The sequence below is a fragment of the Phytophthora parasitica genome, assembly GCF_000247585.1.
Source record: "Phytophthora parasitica INRA-310 unplaced genomic scaffold supercont2.18, whole genome shotgun sequence".
NCBI classification, from domain to species: Eukaryota; Oomycota; class Peronosporomycetes; order Peronosporales; family Peronosporaceae; genus Phytophthora; species Phytophthora nicotianae.
Genome location: NW_008649004.1, coordinates 655,058 through 675,857, shown reverse-complemented (window position 1 = coordinate 675,857; position 20,800 = coordinate 655,058). Strand labels below are relative to the sequence as shown.

General features: G+C 52.5%; 12 protein-coding genes across 13 annotated transcripts; 6 read left to right on the top strand and 6 right to left on the bottom strand.

Annotated features, from left to right (window-relative positions):
- Positions 1 to 1,368: 1,368 nt before the first annotated feature.
- Positions 1,369 to 2,583, bottom strand: PPTG_09573 (hypothetical protein; the record flags this gene model as incomplete). Its single annotated transcript, XM_008904584.1, has 1 exon — positions 1,369 to 2,583. The coding sequence occupies one exon, from the start codon at positions 2,581 to 2,583 to the stop codon at positions 1,369 to 1,371; it is 1,215 nt and encodes a 404-aa protein (XP_008902832.1).
- Positions 2,584 to 2,867: 284 nt separating this feature from the next.
- PPTG_09572 (hypothetical protein) lies at positions 2,868 to 3,593 on the bottom strand (the record flags this gene model as incomplete). Its single annotated transcript, XM_008904583.1, has 2 exons — positions 2,868 to 3,332; positions 3,420 to 3,593. The coding sequence occupies 2 exons, from the start codon at positions 3,591 to 3,593 to the stop codon at positions 2,868 to 2,870; spliced, it is 639 nt and encodes a 212-aa protein (XP_008902831.1).
- An 83-nt stretch (positions 3,594 to 3,676) lies between these two features.
- Positions 3,677 to 4,699, bottom strand: PPTG_09571 (hypothetical protein; the record flags this gene model as incomplete). Its single annotated transcript, XM_008904582.1, has 1 exon — positions 3,677 to 4,699. One exon carries the CDS (start codon positions 4,697 to 4,699, stop codon positions 3,677 to 3,679), a length of 1,023 nt encoding a protein of 340 aa, XP_008902830.1.
- A 346-nt stretch (positions 4,700 to 5,045) lies between these two features.
- Positions 5,046 to 6,631, bottom strand: PPTG_09570 (hypothetical protein). Its single transcript, XM_008904581.1, has one exon. It carries the CDS (start codon positions 6,362 to 6,364, stop codon positions 5,048 to 5,050), a length of 1,317 nt encoding a protein of 438 aa, XP_008902829.1. The 5' UTR covers positions 6,365 to 6,631; the 3' UTR covers positions 5,046 to 5,047.
- Positions 6,632 to 6,699: 68 nt separating this feature from the next.
- PPTG_09569 lies at positions 6,700 to 8,998 on the top strand. Of its 2 annotated transcripts, XM_008904579.1 has the most exons (5): positions 6,700 to 7,124; positions 7,207 to 7,284; positions 7,403 to 7,468; positions 7,557 to 7,601; positions 7,681 to 8,001. In XM_008904579.1, the coding sequence occupies exons 1-5, from the start codon at positions 6,783 to 6,785 to the stop codon at positions 7,945 to 7,947; spliced, it is 798 nt and encodes a 265-aa protein (XP_008902827.1). In that variant the 5' UTR covers positions 6,700 to 6,782; the 3' UTR covers positions 7,948 to 8,001. The 2 variants fall into 2 exon arrangements, with proteins under 2 accessions (XP_008902827.1, XP_008902828.1); XM_008904580.1 differs by lacking the exon at positions 7,403 to 7,468 and having other exon boundaries at positions 7,681 to 8,998.
- Positions 7,172 to 8,970, bottom strand: PPTG_09568 (hypothetical protein). The gene is made up of 3 exons (XM_008904578.1): positions 8,827 to 8,970; positions 8,550 to 8,767; positions 7,172 to 8,483 (listed from the first exon to the last, which is right to left on the bottom strand). Exons 1-3 carry the CDS (start codon positions 8,852 to 8,854, stop codon positions 8,088 to 8,090), a joined length of 642 nt encoding a protein of 213 aa, XP_008902826.1. The 5' UTR covers positions 8,855 to 8,970; the 3' UTR covers positions 7,172 to 8,087.
- A 244-nt stretch (positions 8,999 to 9,242) lies between the features above and the next one.
- PPTG_22554 (hypothetical protein) lies at positions 9,243 to 10,916 on the top strand (the record flags this gene model as incomplete). Its single annotated transcript, XM_008904797.1, has 1 exon — positions 9,243 to 10,916. One exon carries the CDS (start codon positions 9,243 to 9,245, stop codon positions 10,914 to 10,916), a length of 1,674 nt encoding a protein of 557 aa, XP_008903045.1.
- Positions 10,917 to 11,367: 451 nt separating this feature from the next.
- On the top strand, positions 11,368 to 12,766 carry PPTG_09566 (hypothetical protein). The gene is made up of 2 exons (XM_008904577.1): positions 11,368 to 11,989; positions 12,077 to 12,766. Exons 1-2 carry the CDS (start codon positions 11,458 to 11,460, stop codon positions 12,517 to 12,519), a joined length of 975 nt encoding a protein of 324 aa, XP_008902825.1. The 5' UTR covers positions 11,368 to 11,457; the 3' UTR covers positions 12,520 to 12,766.
- A 28-nt stretch (positions 12,767 to 12,794) lies between these two features.
- PPTG_09565 (hypothetical protein) lies at positions 12,795 to 15,424 on the top strand. The gene is made up of 6 exons (XM_008904576.1): positions 12,795 to 12,986; positions 13,068 to 13,138; positions 13,210 to 13,580; positions 13,656 to 13,731; positions 13,800 to 13,874; positions 13,962 to 15,424. The coding sequence occupies exons 1-6, from the start codon at positions 12,843 to 12,845 to the stop codon at positions 14,464 to 14,466; spliced, it is 1,242 nt and encodes a 413-aa protein (XP_008902824.1). The 5' UTR covers positions 12,795 to 12,842; the 3' UTR covers positions 14,467 to 15,424.
- PPTG_09564 (hypothetical protein) lies at positions 13,002 to 16,342 on the bottom strand. Its single transcript, XM_008904575.1, has 2 exons — positions 15,547 to 16,342; positions 13,002 to 15,471 (listed from the first exon to the last, which is right to left on the bottom strand). The coding sequence occupies exons 1-2, from the start codon at positions 16,256 to 16,258 to the stop codon at positions 14,570 to 14,572; spliced, it is 1,614 nt and encodes a 537-aa protein (XP_008902823.1). The 5' UTR covers positions 16,259 to 16,342; the 3' UTR covers positions 13,002 to 14,569.
- PPTG_09563 (hypothetical protein) lies at positions 16,048 to 17,810 on the top strand. Its single transcript, XM_008904574.1, has one exon. The coding sequence runs from the start codon at positions 16,870 to 16,872 to the stop codon at positions 17,569 to 17,571; it is 702 nt and encodes a 233-aa protein (XP_008902822.1). The 5' UTR covers positions 16,048 to 16,869; the 3' UTR covers positions 17,572 to 17,810.
- A 284-nt stretch (positions 17,811 to 18,094) lies between these two features.
- On the top strand, positions 18,095 to 20,561 carry PPTG_09562 (hypothetical protein). The gene has a single exon (XM_008904573.1). It carries the CDS (start codon positions 18,216 to 18,218, stop codon positions 20,439 to 20,441), a length of 2,226 nt encoding a protein of 741 aa, XP_008902821.1. The 5' UTR covers positions 18,095 to 18,215; the 3' UTR covers positions 20,442 to 20,561.
- Positions 20,562 to 20,800: the final 239 nt, after the last annotated feature.

Here is a 20,800-nt window from a genome sequence, read left to right as displayed (position 1 = left end):
TATTCTGTTTGCAAGCAATCCTGCTCAAAATTGGTCGAAAATGCAGGCTTCCGGCCTACGGTTGAGCACTCCCGCTGCGTGTAATGCGATAGTAAAACGTTAAAATGTTTTGCTGCTGTCAAGATGATCGTTCGTGCGCACTAGGTGCGACAAATGCCGAATGTCCGAGATTATCGGTGGGTATTTGAGTACTGACAAACACTCACCGTATTCAAAACGCCTCACTATCGGCTCTGGGTGCTGAGCGGTGGGTAACGTAAAGGAAGCAACAGTGGTTAGGCTTAGAGGCAAAATGCCTGCTATCCATTGGCGGAATCTTATCTTTTGAGAGATTAGATTGGTTAAAAACTGTTTTTCAGGGCGCCCATCTCCGGCTGCAGGCCGCGTGGCTAAAAAAGTAAGAAAATAGAAACGCTGAACATCTGCGACCAGGGCTCAAAACTCATTTAAGGACACTTACTGTTGGGTCTAGCAAAATATTTACAGGTTTACGCTAATTATGCAAATATCAAATATTATATACTAAAGTAGCCTACAGCCGGCTCAGTGCGAATTTGCTTGCCCAACATGCCAGAGGCGGTAGCCAAGTGAACAGAGAAGATATAAACGAGCACATGCTGCCTACCCGCCCTCTTGCGCTTCATAAAGACTACCGTCAAGAAGTCTTTTGATTTATCAGCCCATCTTCACGAAATAGGATCATTTGGCTCTATGTAAGAGGAGAATACCGCTTGATACTGCCAACTTGGTAGGGTTACCTCCGCTTCGTCAAGATTCGATCTCATCCAGTATATGTACCAAGATCACAAAGTTCGTAATGAGTATGTATCGAGTAAGTATCTTACACTACGAGGCTTAATCAGTCTCGCCTTCGCCACTCGAACAATATCAAGCCATCCGTCTTTCGCCTTGTTGGAAGGGTGCAGCTCGGCCATTGCTTTGACGTACTATCTTCAGCATTTTTGTCGCCATGAAGTGGCGGCATCGGCACAAACCTGCAGCCTAGGCGCATTTTTTTAATTACATGATGCTAGCGAGAAGCCCTCTTCGACCACCATTCTTGCGTTTTCGACATTGAACAAGATACTTACAGCAAGGTGGTTGTACAGTTATCTTGTTCGTGGTGGTGAAATTGTGCTGTACTCGCAATTCATCACGGTACGCCTAGCAGAGCGAGTGTGAGATCATGCTAGACGGCAGCAGATTCGAGTAATTGCAGAGCGTGTTTGGCAACTTCACATTGAAGTGCAACGACATTCTGTATTTTGGGAAGAGCTAGTGTTGCTGTTATCATCGCTCGCCTTGACGGTATTCAGCACCAACGTATGCAACCTCTCCGTGGAACTGAAAGTCCTTGTTTAAAATCTTCTACGACGCTGCCGCAGCTGAAGTCGCAACCTCCGCCATGTTGTCCACCCATCCCCACGCGATGACCGAGATGCGGCCTTCCTCCCGTACAGGCACGTCTTGCAAGATACCGTGGCGCCAAATCACGTTCGTGTCCTTGGAGAAAGCATACACGCATCCATCCGGCTGCGGCACGCTCACCACCGTCTTCGTCTCGGCATGTTCAAAGGCAGCGTCGCGGGTGGCACCGAACGAGATGCCAACCGTGAAGTTCTGGATAGCTGCAATGTGAGGCTTAACTGCAGCGGCGTCAAAGTGGAAGGGTTTCCATTGGGAGGTGTCCTTGTACCAGTTGAAGCGCGTTGCCTTGATGTCCAGACTGAAAAAATTCTTCAGTCGATCCGTGACAAGATCGAACGTAGGGCACTTGGCCTTCCAGGTGGAGCGGTCATCCACGATGAGATGCGTGCCATCAATCTTGTCATTGCCGTGCCACATCTTGAGCAACTGCTCACGAGGGATGCCGCAGTTATCAAGCTCGTGCATGAGTTTGGCGTATAGTTCACCCTTTTTGAAATCACTGAAGAGGTTGGGCACAAGAACCACGTCGCGTGAGGTCAGAGGCGTAGAGAACTTTTCGTCCTTCGTTCCTAGATCGTAGGTGATGCGCAGATCGACAGGCTTGGTCATGGGCGCGAAGCTCTCAGTGTTCTTCTTGGTGGACTGACGTCGCTCGTTCTTCTTTTTCTTCTTGGCCTTCTTCTCGGCATCGTTTTTGTCTACAGGCACCGCCTCCTCCTTGGGTCTGTCGCTTGTTGCCTTGTTGTCGCTAGGCTTGCCAGTCTTGGGCTTGTTCTCTTTATTATTGGACTTCTTGTCCCTCGGCTTATTGGCTGAGTTCTTCTTCTTTTCGGGCTCCTCGTCGCCCGAGACGGCGGCAGCAGCTGTAGCATCCGCCGTCTCCTTAGTGTTCGGGTCGGGAAGGGTAACAAAGTGGTTCTTGCGGCACTCGTCGCCGAATTTGCACTGGCCTGTCTTCCAATAATGTGGGCACAATTGCTTGTCGTGCACGAACTTGCAGCCGGCACGCGTACACTTTTTCTTGTGCATAAAGGTCCGGCATACGGTCTTAAAGAGACCTGCCTCGTCCTCAAAGTGGAGAGGCGCCTTCTCCTTCTTCTTCGCCTGCTCCTGGGCCGGCACCACCGGTACGTTTGTTGCTCCGTCGTCCGCCATGTTCACAATCTTTTTTTGTGGCCGAAAAAAGGCAAGATCCTTGACCTCTGGAATTTGATACTAGATAACGAAGACGATTCCATGAAAGACGCGATTCAAATTTGGTGAATGGAGGTGATTACCTGAATTTTGGCACGACCCAGGCGCTGAAGAGACGATCGGTTTTCTCCGCTTGGATGATGTTAGTAAATCGAGCTACACCACGAAAGCTGGACTTGCTACTTCGATGAAGAACTGAGCGTGAAGCAACTGACCTACCCGTACTCTATCCGTTTACCTACGTATCACAGACTGATGGCAACTTTGGGGCGTGGACCACTACCGGAGCTGTTGCTTCTCGTGACGGTGGCACCATTGAGCTCTGCAATGATCTCGTTTCTCTCTTGCTGCAGTGCCGACTTTCGAGCTATCTTCTGCTTTTGCTGCGCAGTCAGCGATTCGTCCCCCGCGTCTACCAGTTTGGCTATCTCCTTGAGCTGTTTGTTGATCTTTGTTAGCTGGCGCTTCAGCTGCTTCTGATGATCTCCATTTGTATCACCCGACTCGGTTGCCGCCGCTCTCGTATTCTTTCCTTGTTGTCGACGTTCTTGCTCCTGACGAGAAGCTAAATTACTAGTATGTGGTCGTTCCTTGGCATCTGGGACCTCTTTCTTCTGCTCCAGTGATAATTTGTCCATCGGGAGCTCATCAACTGTAGCATCGCCGCCCGATTTCGCTTCGGCCGCGCGTTTCGCTTCTTGTTCGCGTCGCTACACGCCGAAGACGGAAGCACAACGTTATTAGGTCGGACTATTGGATAAGCATTATTTGACTGCAGGATGGAGGGCGGATCATACTCGCTGAGCGACGGTCTTGTATTTAGGAACCTCGTCCTGCGGCACGTAGCCCTGGCGGATGCGAATGGGTTTGCGTGTAGATCCGTCCGCGCGGCGCGACGCCGGCACCACCACCCCTCCGTCGGCGGTGCGCACAGCCCCAAGCGGCAATGGCTCCTCCTTCCTCGAGCTCATCGCAACAAAAAACGGAGGAAAATGAAAGTGACAATCATTCTAGATTTTCGACTGGGACAATTTGCTAATGCTCTTGGTACACACTAGAGCAGAGCGATGTTGTTTTTGTCGATAATTACGCGTACTTGAGTATCATCTGAATGCACCCATGCGGTTCCACGGGGCATGTGCGGCGTCACCACCTCAGTGGTAGCCCTCCACTTATCGCTGCCGAGGTGCTTTCGTTTGGCCTGAATGACAGCACCAATGAGGCCCACGACACCCAGCACGACGCTTGCATAGACAACGGGGCTATCATTGCTGGTGGTGGTGAAGTTGCTACTGATTCCGTCATTATCGTCGGCTTGGTTACTGTTTGTCGCTTGGTCAATCGTTGAAGTTGCCGTTTTGCTGGATGTGGAAGGAGATGGCGTGTTCTGCAATTCGTCTGAAGAGGTGGAGAGCTCTAGTGCAGCGCTTTGAATTGCTGGTGTGACAGTGCCTGCGGAGTAGCTGGGGGCGCTATCAATAATGGTGATTGTAGCGGCAGATTCTCTTTCATCCTCTGAGAGAGAAGTAGTCAACAATTCGTTGTAGAGCGAGGATGCTGCACTTTCAGAGTATGAGCGTAACGATAAGAAAGATTCAGGATCTCCAACAATTCCAGTCTCCTCGTTTGAGGTGCCCCCGGCGGTGCCAGCTCCGTGATCGTGTATACCTGCGTCGTTGCTGTGGAAATCGTAGATAGATTCTGGTGAAGTAGTCGGTGATCTGTCGGCGTCCGAGCTGGCATAAGATAGTGGTGGCGACGATGAAGTAGTCGATCCGGTGACCGATTCAAAGTTGGAGGCAGACGGAACCTGGGGGTGATCGGTGTCTAGATAGCGCAACTCACCATCGCCAACAGTAGCTTTGTGACTTGAGAGACTGCTTTCCGAAGTAGGGTCTTGTGGATTTACTGTCATACGATGCGCTGTGCCTCCAGTGTTGACAATGGCATGACTTGACGAGACGTCGACTATCGAGCTGCCAGCAGTGTCTGTCGATGACGAATTGCTGGCTTCTCGAGCAAAGGTGGCGACTAGCAACAGCAGTGCAACGACTACGGAAAGAACGTGCTTGTCCATTTTGGTGACGAATGTGAAGTGACAGCGGACAGACTGCAAATATACAAAGTCGACGTAGGGCCAGGCAGCCTTCGTCTCAACCTCGAGAGTTTCCGGTCGAACCACAAGATGATGGAAGAACAATGCAGGGATACGCAAGCGAAACCTTTTAACAGTTCAGTTAGGTCACTTCGATGTCCATGTGTAAATGTCCGATGTTCAGTTAAGTAACTTCAACATTCAGGTGAAGAGGTACAATTGCAGTATCGGCTGCTACAGCAGAAGTTGTGTGCAGCAAGCTTCTGTGCTAGCAAGGTACATCGCAAAATATATATATATTTGATTGGGTTTCCTCACATTTGACTTTGCTCACAAAACGATAATGCTATGGCTACTGCAGCGGATCTGGGAGTCTACGGGGCAGGACTCCGGCTGGCTGTATCCATACATTGGAGACATTGCGAGGTGCCTCGATGCGCTAACGGTTCCAGTTTCGTTATGTTGTTTCCTCTTCCGTTTCGCTCGACATCCGACGATGACCCCCATTGAACCCGCGATCCCCAGTACGATCGACGCATAGAAGAATGGGCTTTTTAACACGGCTGATGTAGGAGACGCGACGCCGTCACGAGAGCCTCCGTCTGCGCTGCCTCTGGATGATTGAGTGGGCGATGGCAACGGTGAAACAGTAGACAGATTCTTCTCGTTGGTGATGGTTATTGAAGTACTTCGTGATGAATCAAGCGAAGTGGAATGCGCATCGACATCTTCGTGTGGAGTTTCATCATCAGGAATCTCCACCATTCCAAATGAGCTTCCAGTCGCCGGACTAGTTGTTGCTGGTGGGAAGACCGAAGTACTGGATTCGCTGCTTGATGGGGCCGATGTAAGCGGAACGGACCAAGATGCCCCATCGAAAGAAGAGACTGCCGTCGCTGGCATCGGTGTTGAAGACGCCGACGGCGATTGTGTGTATGACGGAATCGGCCCAGTTGGAGGGCTGGTTAGAGCTACTTTCTGTGTTTGCCCATTTGATTCAGAACCAGACCAAATCTTGTTGCTGCTATTGTCGCTACCATCGATGTTATTTCCCTCGCTCACATTGACACCGGTGCTGGCGTCGCTCTCGCTAACGCTTGTGCTCTTGTCGTTACCGTTGTTATTTTCCATCGCCGCTATTTCATCTTGAGGGGTATCTGTGTCAGCATACCCGGAATACTCGAGCTCCCCAAGCGATAAATCACCACCAAAAACCATTGATAGTGCCATTCCAACGTCGCTGGAACCAGCGGAGCCGTCATTACTGGCCAAGCAATCTATGCACCTCCACCGGATCGGAACTCGATTTGAATTCGCGTCTGAGAGCTTCTGAAAAGCGTTTTGAGTCAAAATCAAGTCTCCGTCGATGTTATTAGCGCATTGATTCGCTATTCGAACCACTTGCCGAGTCCTTGACTTATCGTCTCCTATCTCGTCACCGTCGCGCCAAACCGCTGCACACTTCCCAGCACACGTCGTGCCTGCAGCCACCCCCGTTCGTGCACAGCTCATAACGGCGTAGTCATCCGCATAATCTGCGCCTGAAAAGGAAGCTGCTTGTCCCTGGAACTCCTGCAGACCAACCACGATCGCTAGTGACATCACTGCGTTGGAGGCAATTAACGATAGTAGGGATCTCTTCCACATCGGTTCTGCCTGGAGTGACGAACTGGTTGTGGCAAAGCTGCGAATGCCGCTTTAACATTACGAAACATCCGAGCGCGGAGTGGATATTCGTCATGAAATTTATATTTGCAGTAATGTTAGACGGCTCAGATGCACGGCAGCACCAGGCTCACCGCTGCCACATTCTTCACCGAAGACACACGGCCATAGCCTGATGTGCCACAAGCTCGCTCTTCCGCTATTAAAAAAAGTGGCACTTGAGTTGCGGTCACCAACTGTACCCATTTCGGACAGAGAGACAGAGTCGAAAAGTGGGACAAGTCTGATAATCTTGTGACAGGAGTCTACATTTGTGGCGGTAACAGTGCTGTAGACACCAACTGCCACATTTGAGTCAACAACTTTTGGCCACTGCGTATTAGAGACCAACGTTGCAACAATGAGCGAGGACGAGTTCGTGGTGTTGCTGGAGCACGCTGGCATTCTGGAGACGTCAGACGAGAACGACATGGAGTTTATGGAGGAGACAGTGTTGCGTGAGTGGCTAGAGCGCGACGGCGTTCAGCTCTTTACCACTCAAATGACGGCAGCTAAGCGCGACCAGAGCGATTCGGACCTCGTCGTGGACGGCAGTGCGTCCACGGCACCGACGGCTACTGCTACAGCCACGACGCTGGTGGGTGAGGCAAGGACAAGAATGGCTGGTCATATACTGGCTAGACTGTTGGAGAGAGGCTGGATTGCCCCAATCGAGTTCGACTACGACGAGGACGAGACGGAGGTGCGTCCTGGAGCTCCTCTCTATGACCACCACTCTTGGATTCGATCCAGAGGATTAAAAAAATATTATCAATTGTTGGCAGGAGTGGAAAACCAAGCTGTACACACCGCGGTTGCGGACAAATGAAGCATACCGAATCTACATTGAGAAGGACCCGACGGTACGAAACGATAGCGAATGCATCTTGTAGTGTTGGATGATCTTTTGTTGCTTGGGCATGGAACGATTTACCCACTTGGGATGTGGTCGTTGGTTGGCTGGTGCTGTCCTTGCTGTAGGCGACGCAGTTGACCGCACGGGGATTCCATCTCCGTGCCCACGAGCTCCGCACAGCTGGCTTGTCGGTAGGGCCTCGCCCCCTTTCTCGGCAAGCCATGGGCTTATAATGTACGCTTCTGTTGCTGATACACTCGTGTGTGTTTGCTATTGCAGACGGAGCAAGATGGAACCGAGATGCCCCCACCCATTCCTGTGTCGGTACGATATTGGACAGTGGTGAGTTTCTGTGGATAGCAAATGTCTAATGACCCCATGTTTGTGCTTGGCTGCACCTTAGGTGGCGGATAACGACATGAAGTCGCGATTACGGGAGAAGATGTGGCAGGACTGCTTTCCGACGTGCTCCGAGAGCGCGAAGCAAACGTTTTTATCGTTCACGCGGCCAGAGATCATCCTGTACGCCACCCTAGGACTCAACCTTATCAGCAACGGGATCAGCAGTGTACCAGCGTTTTCACGCGAGCTCAAGAGCATGGGTGTAACGAGTGCAGACGACCGCTCCATTATTGTCGGGTTTCTAGCCAAGGCTTTCCCCACTGAGTAGGGCGGAAGGTTCAACCATTTTTGTAGCAATCTGATGTTTATTTTTTGTCACAAATGGTCCACCACCACGTTGTCTTGACATAGGAACATCATACTATAAAGAAGGAGAAGACGACCATCTCACTGACTTACGCACAGTGTTCACGAGTAGTAGACACCAAGTGCGAAGCCGCTGGAGAAACCTGCGGACGACGGCAGGTTCGTCTTCATGATCTTGAGCAGTTTCCTGTACCAGAGCTTGACGTCCTCGCTGTCGATCTTGCCATCTCCGTTGGGGTCGACCTTGGCGATCATGTCCTTCTGCACCTTGCCCCACTTAATGTCGATGTAGCCGTTGTAGGCGGCCGCCTGCGCCATGACGAAGACGATACCCACCGCCACTGCTGCGGCCCTGCCCACCTGCTTGAGCGCGTAGCCTGAGCAGAAACCCAGACCGCCTGCCAGCGTGAGCTCTCCGCAGTTCGACAGCACCACATCGATGATCTTCTCCACAGGGTCGTCCTTCTTCTTGGGGTCACCACTGCCCGATGGCCCCTCCTGTATTGCAAACGTGACAGCGGTTAGATCAATGACTCACCTCCAACAGTTTGCAAGCATTCGTACCGCGGCTGCGAGCACCATCGCGTCCTGGCACAGCACCGACTCCTTCAGCAATAGCGATACCGAAGCGCTCAGCACGGCGCCCGCCACCACTAGTTGCGGATTGCGGGGAAGAGCACGCGCCGGCACTCGAAGTGCTAACACCTGGCTGCGGCTCTGCAACTTCTTTCCCACCGACATGGCGCGCGTCCCGAGCTTAAGCGACTGCGGGCGGATGAGAACTACAGCAGACATGCAATTAGAGCACACATACTGATGCTAAGCTAAGTTACAGGCGTACAGAGCTGCGAGCGCACGTGGATCGACATGGAGACAACGCAGGAAGAAGCAAAAGCTGAACGATGAGACTTCTTTAGTGTTGACAACAACGTGGGGCCAAAAACAAGACCCTTCTTTTTACTGAAGTATCTTTGCTGACAAGCTTGTATCAGATTAAACAGACAGAAACGAATCATTAAGTATGTAGATTCTAACAAACTAACTTTCATTTCAACATCGAATATTTAGTTACACAGGATGCTTGATTACGCACGTCTTTGCGACCCAAATGGTGTGGCGCACAATCCAACTTCAACTTTAGCATGTCAACGTCGGCAATGGGAATGTGCTGGCGTCGCTGCTACGAATAGCAAACTCCGCATCGCATTCTCTCGCACAATTTGTGCGGCACAATCGCTCTGTACTGCTACTCCCGAAATGGCCCATCGACCCCGTGTGGTCCTGTATGACGCATCGAATGGGAATCACGTGGCGTCCGGTTACGTGGATCCGATCTCGCCCACCGAGAGCGAGGGCGAGGAGGTTTACAACCCCATCACGGGCATGTTCGAGCGCGCTGGCTTGTTGCGATACTCGAACTCCAAGTCAGGACTCGGTAACCCGCCGCTACACCAGTACGCTTTCCAATCTACACCTCCACAGCCGGAGGTTATCTACCCGGATCGCGTCCGCAGATGCGGCTTCATGCGAGAATCGACAACGCAGATCATGCTGGGCGCTATTGCCGGTCTGATACTGGGGATGATTCTGGCCAACCTGGACGTCTCGGACGATGTTAGTACCCTCGTGAATCTGCCGGGCAAAGTGTTTCTACAGGTACTCAAGTGCTTCGTCGTCCCCATGGTGTTCACAAGTTTGTCCACAACCGTAGCCGACATCGTACTACTTGGAAAAGTGTCGATTGTCGGCACTCGCACTGCTTTGATATTCACAGGCTTGTCATTCGTAGGATCGATGCTGTCTCTCTTGATCTCCATGCTTTTGCGTGATCTTGTGCCACATACCAAGGGCGTAGTCGCCGAGACTTCATCGGCATCCTTCAGTATTATGTGCGAGAATGGCAGTTTCTTGACGTACAATTCCACAGGCCTAGCCTCGTGCTCTGCGCCTTCGATGGACAGCACGACGCGATTCGAGTTTTTCGATCCCACTAAGGTACTCCTGACTGATGGAACAGCAAGCGCCGCAGCTACCGTGTCCATGCAAATCACGGACATCCTGAACCAACTCGTTCCGTCCAATATTTTCTCCAGCTTCGAACAAGGTCTGATACTGAGTGTGACCACGTTTTCCATCGCCTTTGGAGCTGCTGCAGTAAAAACGAGTTCTCGAGAAAGTAGCCCGTTACTTGACGTGCTCAAGCAAATGAACAAGGTGTTTTTCAGAGTGATTAGCAAAGCGATTGACTGGAGCCCGCTTGCCGTGATGTCACTCGTGGCCGGCTCGTTATCCGGACAGGAAATGCTGGGTGAAGCTGCACGCCATGTGGGTGTACTCGTGCTGTGCACGATCCTCTCAATAGTTATCTTTGAGCTGGTGTTCTTTCCTATCTTGCTCTGGTTAACATTGCGGAAGAATCCCTTCCCGTACATGCGCGCCATGCTTCCAGCCGCAATGTTTGCATTGGGCTCGTCGTCATCACTGGTGACGCTTCCAGTGACATTACGGTGTGTGGAGTCCACTCGAGAGGTTCCTCGTAGCCTTGTGCAGTTTGTGGTCACCATTGGTTGCATCCTGCACAAGAACGGCTCGGCCATTTACTTTCCATGTGCCCTAGTTTTCTTGGTCTCTACCAGCGAGAATGCAGTGTCGTTGGGTTGGATGCAGCTGATTCTCATTTTGCTTTTGTCGGTGCTTGGCTCCATGGGCACGGCACCCATTCCGAACTCCAGCGTCGTCATGATCTACTCCATCTGGACGACGATATACCCAAGTGAAGAAGTACCCGCGAGCTACAGCTACTTGGTGGCCATCAGTTGGTTCCTCGGACGACTAGTGACTGTGTGCAATATCGTTGGTGACGGATACGTGGCTCGCATCATCGCCGAGCAAATTGAAGACGAAGATGTCGACGACTGCGAGATGCACTGAGCACTTTGGTAACTCCAGAATCTGAATAGATTGCATGACCGCTTTCATCCTTTCGTTGCTCCATCGTTGCTTGAATTCAATGCACATCTGCTGTCACACATACGAAACATTACACCGCCCATCATGTTTTTAACTTCGGTTAGCTCCACTCTTGGCCAGCCTTGCATCATGCCGCCTGCAGTTCAGCAGATGAACATCTTCCAAGGCGTGGTTTACGGAACGCGATATTGGTCGCATTGAAGTGATTTTACGGAACGCATGGAATCGTTTCTCTTGCGTTTGACGTAGCCAAACGACTGGACACAATGCTGCTGGACTCCCGCCGCCAAATTCTAGTGAATCCAAGCGTAGCCGTGTGCACGGATCTTCACGGCCGTGCCTGCCGCCATCTTGCCATCTTTGTAGCCATCGCCACCGATTGGTCGAAAATAAACAAAAAAACAGCTGGAAGCAGCTTCAGACGGGAGGTCCTTGGCACATGGGCTCACACAGTGCAAAAGTCCACGCGTCGGGCGCATTTCAGTAGAGACTTCCAGCAAGCATGCCGTGCTTCCTGACCGAGTGCGACCCCATGGAGGAGGCCAAGCGCTTCGGCATGGCCATGGCTGGTCTGTATGCTTACCATTTTGTGGTGGACACGGTGCTCATCCGTCCGGCCGTTCGTTACATGATGCGCAAGGGCTGGCTGGGCAAGGAGAAGGAGGACAAGATGCGCGAGTCGCTGTACAAGAATGCTGCGGTGGGCGCGTTCCACATCTTCGGGTACTACGTTGGCTGGAATGAGTCGTGGTTCCTCAATAAGGAGGAATATTTCAAGGAGTTCCCGTATGTGGCCAACGAGGCCCAGCGCTGGTACTACATGATTTACCTGAGCTTCTGGTTCCAGAGCATCGACTTCATGCTCAACATTACCAACAAGCACTACACGGTTAAGCGCAAGGACAATGCTGAGATGCTTGTGCATCACTTTGCCACCATCTCGCTTATGCTCTTCTCGTATTACGTCGATCTGACTAAGATCGGCATCTGCGTGCTCATGATTCACGACGTCAACGACCTGCTGCTCGAGACCGGTACGTTTGCTGGGTGCAGCAATTGTTATCTACAACTTTTGCGAGATATTTACTGACCGGTGCTTTGTTGGCTGTTATTTATTGCAGCCAAGGTGTTCGTTTACCTCCAATGGGAGACAGTGGCTAATATTTTCTTCGGCTTGTTCGCGCTCGTGTGGTTCCTGGTGCGCTGGTTCTTTTACTCGTACAATATTTTGCACAGTGCCTACGTGTTCGCCTACCAGGACATTATCGCACCGATCACAAAGGCCGGTAGCTTCCACGGCATCAGTGCCGATGTGTGGTACTCGGTATGGGTCATCTACTTCGGTTTCCTGTGCCTGCTGCTTGTGCTCCACATCTACTGGGGCGTTTTGATCGTCAAGATGGTGATTAAGGCGCTGGGCGACGGCAATGTCGAGAAGGACATTCGCAGCGACTCGGAGGGCGAGGAGGACGAGTCTGTCGAGGAAGAGCCGAAGAAATCACTCGAGACGACTGTCGCCGATGCAGCCAAGCCCCGGCGCCGTCGTGCACCCAAGGCTGAGTAAGTACTTAGGCAGCCCAACCTGTAGTCGATTGGCTCTTGTGATTGCGCCCGCGACGACACATCGACGGACAACGAGAGCGATTTTTGGCGGAGATTGTCATGTTTACTTGGCGAACGTGCGCGTCATATTGTAGAGAAGAAGAGAATGGGGAGATTGGTAGTGGAGGCAGTAGAGCTTTTAGAGGTCCTACAATCAACAGGAAAGGTTATCCATACAACGTCATCTTGATGGCACTGCAACACCGTACCGTTAGTTTGGTACAGTTATATTTGAGATGTGTGGCGCACACCAGCGAGCTAGTTACGGCAAGCAGGCAAAACACCATGAGCGCTTCCGTGTCGAGACACTTCGTGGCTGAGAAGGTTAAGGCTCTGTGTGTGGTGAGCGATGTCCGGTATGCGTCCGAGACGCTTCAAGAGGAGTATGAGCTACTTCCTTTGGTAGCGACTGGTGGATGGGACAACGAGGTGAGTCAGTGCTGTTCGGCTCCCAATGTCGATAATTTACGCTTTTAGCTTCTCAATTCTTACCGTCTTTTTGTTTTACAGACCAACCACGTATCGCTACATCTGCCTGTTCGACCAACCCGTGACGAAAGGGAGCTCCGCAGGGAATTTGGGTGCGTTTGTAGCAGGAAAATCGATGCTCAATACAGGAGACGACTGATTGGAATTGTGTTGATGTTGCTAGACGTGGAGAAGGTGATGCGCGTCCGTGCGAGTTGAGCACACTGGCCGAAGTGGAGCACGAGGGAGATGTAAATGCTCTGCAGTTCGTGTCGACCAGGGGCGAGAACTTGCTGATCAGTGCGTCCTCGGCGGGCGGCATCTTCGCCTTCCGTGTGTCTTCCAGTGCTGGAGACGACGGTGCATCCATGACCGACGGAGACTCTGCCAAACCGCTGGATGCGTTTTCTGTGCCACAGTGGGAGCAGGTTTTTGCCGGCACTGCAGCAACGTGTGTGGAGGTCAGCGAGAACAGAACGAGTCTCGTGACTGCCAGCGCCGGTGGAGCTTTGGCATGGCTCAAGCTGGATGATGCTGTGAGCATCGAGAAGATTGGTAGGTATGGGTTTGAAGGGTATGCGACGCAGAAACTGACGCTGGAAGCTGTTTGTGGATGTTGAACGTGCGCAGAGAACAAGGACACGAGCAGACTTCCGATTAACGCAGTGAAGTTTTTGGGACGTGACTCTGTCGTTGCCACTGCTGGGTATGTTCAAGCATTAGTGCATGGAAAGTGTGCGAGGTTTGTGAGCTAATGTGTATCTACTTTGATAGCTCGACACCTGGAAGCCAGCTTCGCGTCTGGGATCTTTCGGTGAACAATCAGTTCCCTGTCACGACCTGCGGCGCGTACGTTAGATGGCTGCACTTCAATTGTGTTTTCGCGTCTTGAAATACGCTAACGGGCTAATTCTACTTGGAATGGTTTCATTGTAGCCCCAGCACGAGAAGCATTTTAACAACATTAGAGACGCACCCAACACGACCTGAACTGCTGATCACTGGCGCTGACGACGGCAGCATCAGCTTCTGGGATCGGCGTAAATTTGACGCACCGTTCCGCACCGAGGGATACCACCAACGTGCCGTTCGAGCGCTGAAGCTGCACTCTGCATCTCCTCGGTATCTTTTCACTGGTGGCGACGATGCCGTGGTCAACTGCTGGAACTTCCACCACGGTCGCAACCCTCGCGACCCGGTCGAGTATGAGCGTTACAGTGAATCTTCAGGTAGCCAGATCTCGACCCCGTTCGGCTCGCTAGGAGCGTCTTCTTCCAACGGCTTCTCTAAGGGGCTGGGTGGCCTTCAGGTACAGCCGATCGTCTCTGGATCTCTGCCGTGGAACGCCCTGGCAGTTCATGCAGAGTCCGACACTCTCGTCGCAGGCTCCGACGCGCAATCGGTGATGATCGTACAGCAGGTGTCAAAATGGAAGCAGTAGATGTACTGAAAAAGACAAATAAATGCCTCTATCCTCTCTTACAACGAACGGTGCAAGCTATGGGGTTACTTTCGGCCAATTCACACCAAGTAAGAATCAAAACTCACACGGACGAGTAGATATGCGGTGGCAGTTGGAGCTTCGGAGCAATGCTGTCCAACATGTCGGAGTTCTGCAGATACACGACCTGGTTGTAGAATCCACCACCATCACAGTATCCCTTGGACAGCAGTAACTGGATCTTTAAGCTGAAGGATGGCTCCAACACGTAGAAAAAGCGAAGAGCCGAAGTGGTCTCTTTGTTATGCAGAGGTTGATCACTTGAAGCGTGGCATGCTGCCACTGCAGCGAACACACGAAAGAGTCGCTTGAGCCAAGCAGTGGACGGCTGGTTATCGTTTGTCACGTCCGAGTGCACGTAAAGCATGCTAAATTGCGAGATACTTGCCGTGAGAGCCGCACGTTGCGTGTCAAGAGTCAAGAGAACAAAAAGAAGTACACGCTCCATGTCCAGTTCGTCCACGCGTAACTTTCCAGCAAGGTAGACGACTACAGGCAGCCCCGCGAGATCCACGCCACCACAGTAACAGAATCCGAGGCTCTGTAGGTCCGAAAAATCTTCCTTTCTCGCGCGTTGAAGTGCAGCGACATAGTCCCATTCATTAGTGCTAGCAGTAGCTTTCTCAAGGCGCTTCTGCTCCTCGATTGCAACCTCCGCTGCTCGACGCTGCCGTTCCTCCTGCATCTGCTGCAGTCTTCCTAAGCGCTCCGCGTCTGGATCAGCTAGCATCGTCCGAAACGCCTGGAAATCGCTTTCTGCTTCTTCGTTTGTGAGAGCTGTAGTGACATCGTCAAATAGTGCGCAGTGTTGTGGTGGTAGGTTCTCTTTGTGAAAGTACTCAAACTCGTGCTGGTTGCTGTGTTGTTCAGGATCAAATGACGAGCTACTGAGGTTGCCGATTCGTATCTTGCGCTCTGCAATGATGGGCTCACCGAAGCTGTTACCTTGAAGAACACATTTCTATTAGGAATGCATCCTCTTTGCGAAACCTGTGCATTCCATTGAGCTTAGATACGTACCAAGATCTCGAGGGGCCAGCAACTTCTGAGACTCTTGTTGCTCCCTAAAGTTACGCGGAAAGTAAAGCGGTAACACCCTTTCGTACACGCTCATGTCTTGCACTGACTCCATACATAAAATAACCCGGTCGAATTCGCCACCATAGTGCTCCAGATAGCGCCTCACTGTTCTTGCCGCTATGTGAGCAGCCTCTTCTCTCGGGTACCCTTTACGTGGTGTGTAGATGCATCCAGTAGCCACTGAGCGCAGGCCATTCTCTCTAGCGACTGTCAAAACGCTACGGTAGCACGAGTGCAGCGCATGCTCCGCAGCGTTATGATACTTGGGCAAGTATCGTGGACCGACGGTGTGCAAAATGAACTGTGCTGGTAGCTTGCACCCTCGCGTCAACACAGCGTCTCCAGTGCGACACGCGCCAGCGGCGTCGCATTCGACTGCAATCTCGGGTCCAGCAGCCTTCAACAATTTGCCGAAATCGCCGTCACTCTGGCGCATAGACTCGCAAGTCGAATTGATCACGACGTCGACGCGTAGACGGTAGATCGGGCCGCACCAAAGCGAGAGCTTGGCGTTGAGAGGCGCGCAGACTGGGAACGGCGCGTCATCAGCAGCGGAGAGCGGGTCATGTACATCGGTGGAAGAGATAGTCGCCGTGTCGGCGGATTCCCAGACGACCAGGGAATCCCACTCGATGGGTGTCTCGCCTGCCATTATCGGACGGATTCGAAATGGTGCGACGCTTTAAGATCCACTTGACAGATGTCGTTCGAACAGGGGGAACATTGGGTCGACATTACAAAGCAAGTGATGGTCGTTGAAGAAGAATGTGACGTGTGTCGTTTGGCCGGACGTGGCTGGACATCTGCGAACCCCACTCACCGAGGCGCTCCGACGACGTGGTGAGCGAAGGTGGCAACTATCGGCGCCGTCGGATCTGGTGTACGACAAACATGTACTATGAATGACCAGCACTCGTGGCTGAAGCGCATCGGTTCGGTTCGAACTTCGGAGCCCCTCGTTGTTCTGTTTGACATTGCATGCATCTGGTTTCGCAAACAACCCCCTCGAAATCAAATACCACGAAATTCAGCGATCAACAGGCAATAGCTCTTTTAGCTCACTGCCTTTTCGCATGACCCCGCTCATTCCGATCTGAGCACTGACGCTCTGCGACTTTTCGTCGCCCACAACCGCAAGAACTTGCTGTGAGAACCAGTTGCCAGCTCTACATTGGTCCCATCATATTCTCTAGCCTCATTCTCAATTTGACCCTGTGCGTGACAGGCACTGTCAAAGGCAACTAACTACTTTAACTTACTACGATGGCGAGTCGCTGCGCACGCAAGGGCACGAACCTTCGAGCAGCGAAGCGCTGGCTTGTGGACGAGATGGAGATTATGGAGGCGCTGGCAGCCACGCGCCGCGTGCGCCCCATCGACACCGTGGCCAGCAAACAGAAATTACGCGTGTTGGGCGAATTCTTCCCGTCTGTGGCAGTAGATGTCCGCCGCGACGTGCTGGAGGCCGCTAACTACCGCGAGGATGTGGCGGCCGCCATGCTGAGCGACCTCACTCGCGAGACAGCGGCTATCACCACCGCCTCGCGTATGCAGGAGCCCACAGAGCTACTGTTTGTAGACTTGCACGCGGACGACGACGCAACATCGGAGCTTGAGGACGAGGAGGACTGGAGTGAGGTGGCCTCTGCCAGCAACGGCACCGACGCATGGGTCGTGATCCAGGACGACTGGGAGGTCGTAGACAAGAACGGCGAGAAGGTGCGGACTTTCGCCGATGTGCTGCAGACGACGCCCGCTCTACCGACGGCAGCTGCAGTGATCAATTCGAAGCCGCGACCAGCGATACTGTCGCGACTCTCCATTGTGGAGCACTCGCCTGTACCCAACTGCGGCCGCATGTTGAAGAAGACGGAAAGCGACCCTGCACTGCCGACTTACGAGCTGGAGCGTGGCGTCAAGTCGTTCGGTGCACGGAAGCGCCATCTACTGAAGCATCGTCGGTAAAAGAATGTGTTGATGGGTTGAATCGCGCTGGGGCGACAGCGGCAATGGCCTCAGATTTTATTTTTTACTTTTTTTGGCATCATCGGCGCTCCACGACCGAGGCCGACTCGAAGAAGCGAACGACATGGGCGGTGCAGACCTCCACTTCTATCGAGTAGCACAGAGTACCATAATCTACCATAAAGATAATAACAACAGAAGTATACAAGGATTTATTCACTCGACAGAGTTGTTTCACGTAACCAGATTCAGTCGCTCGAAACTCAATCTTTTTTCTTGGATTACATCGACAGCAACTAGACGATACATAGCTCGCAATCACTCTGCATCATCAAATTGACGATGACTTCCAGGAAGACATCATTGCACTGTTTTCAGATCTGTCTGAAACAATGTAAGTTGGTCTTGAAGCGCTGCCTCCCAATAAAGTGAATTATTTAAACTAATTTCGAAGCAATTCGGTTTACCAACATTTCCATCGATACCTAAAGCGGCAGTGTAGCCTCGTAATCCTTAACTTCCAGATAGTCACAGCTTTTGCCGTTTCATCATCGTCTTCTTCCCCCCCTCTATTGTATAAATATCCGAGCGGCGGTCACCGCGTCGTCGCCACACACAGTTCCTCCCAGTCCAGACGTTCAACCATGTTCAAGGTGTATGCAGAGCGGGCGGAGTTACTGCTGGAGGACTGCCGTGCGGGTGCCGGGCCGTGGCTGCGCCTGACGGCAAATGCGTCAACTGGCGGCGTGGACATCGAGCAGCTAGAGAACAGTGCTGCGCAACCCAGCGAAGACGCGGCCACGGTGCCTATCCACGCGGTTTACGGTGTGTACACGCTGCTGAGCGGTCCGTATCTGGCGGTGGTGACGGACTCGCGCGTGGTGGGGTCGGGACCGAATAGTGAGAAGATCTACTGTATCCTGGAGCTAACGCTGCTGCCCGTGAGCGCTGCGGCGCACCAGAGCTTCTTCAAACACGCCAGCACCCGCGAAAAGCAGGATGAGCGGGAATATTGCCGCATGCTCACGTCGGCGCTGGCTTCGCGTACTTTTTACTTCAGTTACGACTTGGATCTGACGTTGTCGGCCCAGAAACGTGCGTCGGCCACGTCCTCGTCGGCGGCACAACGCCAGTCGCCCCTGTACGCGCGTGCGGAGGAGGATTTCTTCTGGAACAAGCCAGTGCTGAGCAAGTTCATCGAGCTGGAGCTCGGCGACTGGATTGTGCCCGTTATCTCGGGCTTCGTGAAGGTCATAAAGAAATGCGATGTCAACGGCCAGCGCTGCGATATCCTCTTCTTCACTAGAAGGAGCTGGCGACGAGTAGGCACTCGCTTTAACGTGCGAGGCGTAGACAAGGACGGATGCGTCGCCAACTTCGCAGAGACGGAGATGCTGCTGGTTAAACCGTCCAGGGCCGTGTGCTCGTACGTGCAGGTGCGAGGCAGCATCCCTCTGTACTGGGATCAGATGGTCACACTCAAGTACATGCCACGCACGCGCTACGCCTTCTCGGGCCACGAAAGCGTTGTTGACTGGAACGAATTGGCCTTCCGTGCTCACATGGACAACCTTATCCAACGCTACGGACACATTACGTGCGTGAACCTCATTGACAAGGCTGGCAAGAGCGCGACGGTGCGTGACCAGGCCCAACTTGGCTCGGCGTTTGGCAAATACGTCAAGAAGTACAATCAGTTGTCGAAATCGGGAGACGGAACGAGCTCCATCGGATCTTCGGCGGCGACGCCGATGCCGGCGTCTCCTGCGCTTCATGCCATGTCGCCTCGTCAACACAAAAGCTTGTCGGTCTCACTGCCTTCTGTGCCTGGATCCAACGCAAGTAATGGCTTTGGACCTTCGAGTACAGCAGGATCTGCAGCAGCATCTCCAACCGCATCTACAGCCAGCAACAGCGACAAGGGATCTGGGTCATCAGCTCCTCCTCCACTGCAGTCGTCAACGTCGCTCCCCGCAAGGGAGCATCCCCCTCTGAGTATTGCGGTTCCGTCGGCGCCTACGTCGATCTCGCAGCTCTTTGCTGAACCTGTTGCCTACGTCTGGTTCGACTTCCATCACGAATGCCGCAAGATGGCGTGGCACAACCTGTCCAAGCTCATGACGGAGGTGGAGGAGCAGTTCACACAGTATGGATGGTTCGAGTGTGATGGCGAAGGAAGGCTACTTTCGCGTCAGCGTGGCGTCTTCCGTGTTAACTGCATGGACAACTTAGATCGCACCAACGTCGTAATGAGCCTCTTTGCTCGGCGTACGGTGCTCATGGCTCTGCAGCTGTACCCGTTCAATTCTGCTGGAAGCGACAAGGACAACAGTGTACTGGACTCGCCGTACCACAGCTTTGAGGTTGTCTTTAAGAATGCATGGGCTGACAACGCAGACTACGTCAGCAGGATGTACGCAGGCACAGGTGCACTTAAGACGGACTTTACGCGCACGGGAAGACGAACAATCGCAGGTGCCATCCAAGACGGCATTAACTCGGTCACTCGCTATTATCTCAACAACTTCTCGGACGGCATTCGCCAGGACTCCTTCGACCTACTCGTCGGAAACTTTGCACCGGATAAGCGGGACGAGTCGCCATTCACTTTCCAGCAGCAGCACAGTCTCCTGAATATGATGCTAGAGGCCACACTTGCCACCCTTGCGGTTGTCAGTGTGTCTCTCAGCATGCGCTCGGAGTTACCAGCGGCGACGCGTGTGCGCGACGGTGTCATCGCAACCTTCGCACTCTTTACTGTAACGGGATACCTCATCCTCAAAAAGGGGAAGTTCCGTTCCATTGGGCGTCGATACGTCTGCAAGCCAGCGTTCAGCTCCAGTGGTTATATCCGCCGGAAAACGGTGTAGCGGATTTGTATTGGCAGGGGGCGAAGGATATACAAGTACCATCGGTTGGAAGAAAGCACAAGCGGTAGGAGGAATACAGGATAAAGGAAAAATGAACAAGAAATTATGACTTTGTTGAAAGTGTTTTACGTGTACCTCTAAATATTCGTTGGCAATAAGTTGATTTCTTGTTTCAAAGTCTGGGACCATGCACGGCTATCCGAAAGAACCTAAGATGCTGACAGCAATATTCAGAACTGGCTGACGCCTCGAAACAACTTTACCTTTTTCATTATCATTTTTGTTTTGGCAAGCATACACAGAGAGCGCAGTGCAAGTGATCGGAAAGGATTTGGCTCTTAGTGGTGGGAAGGGGGGGG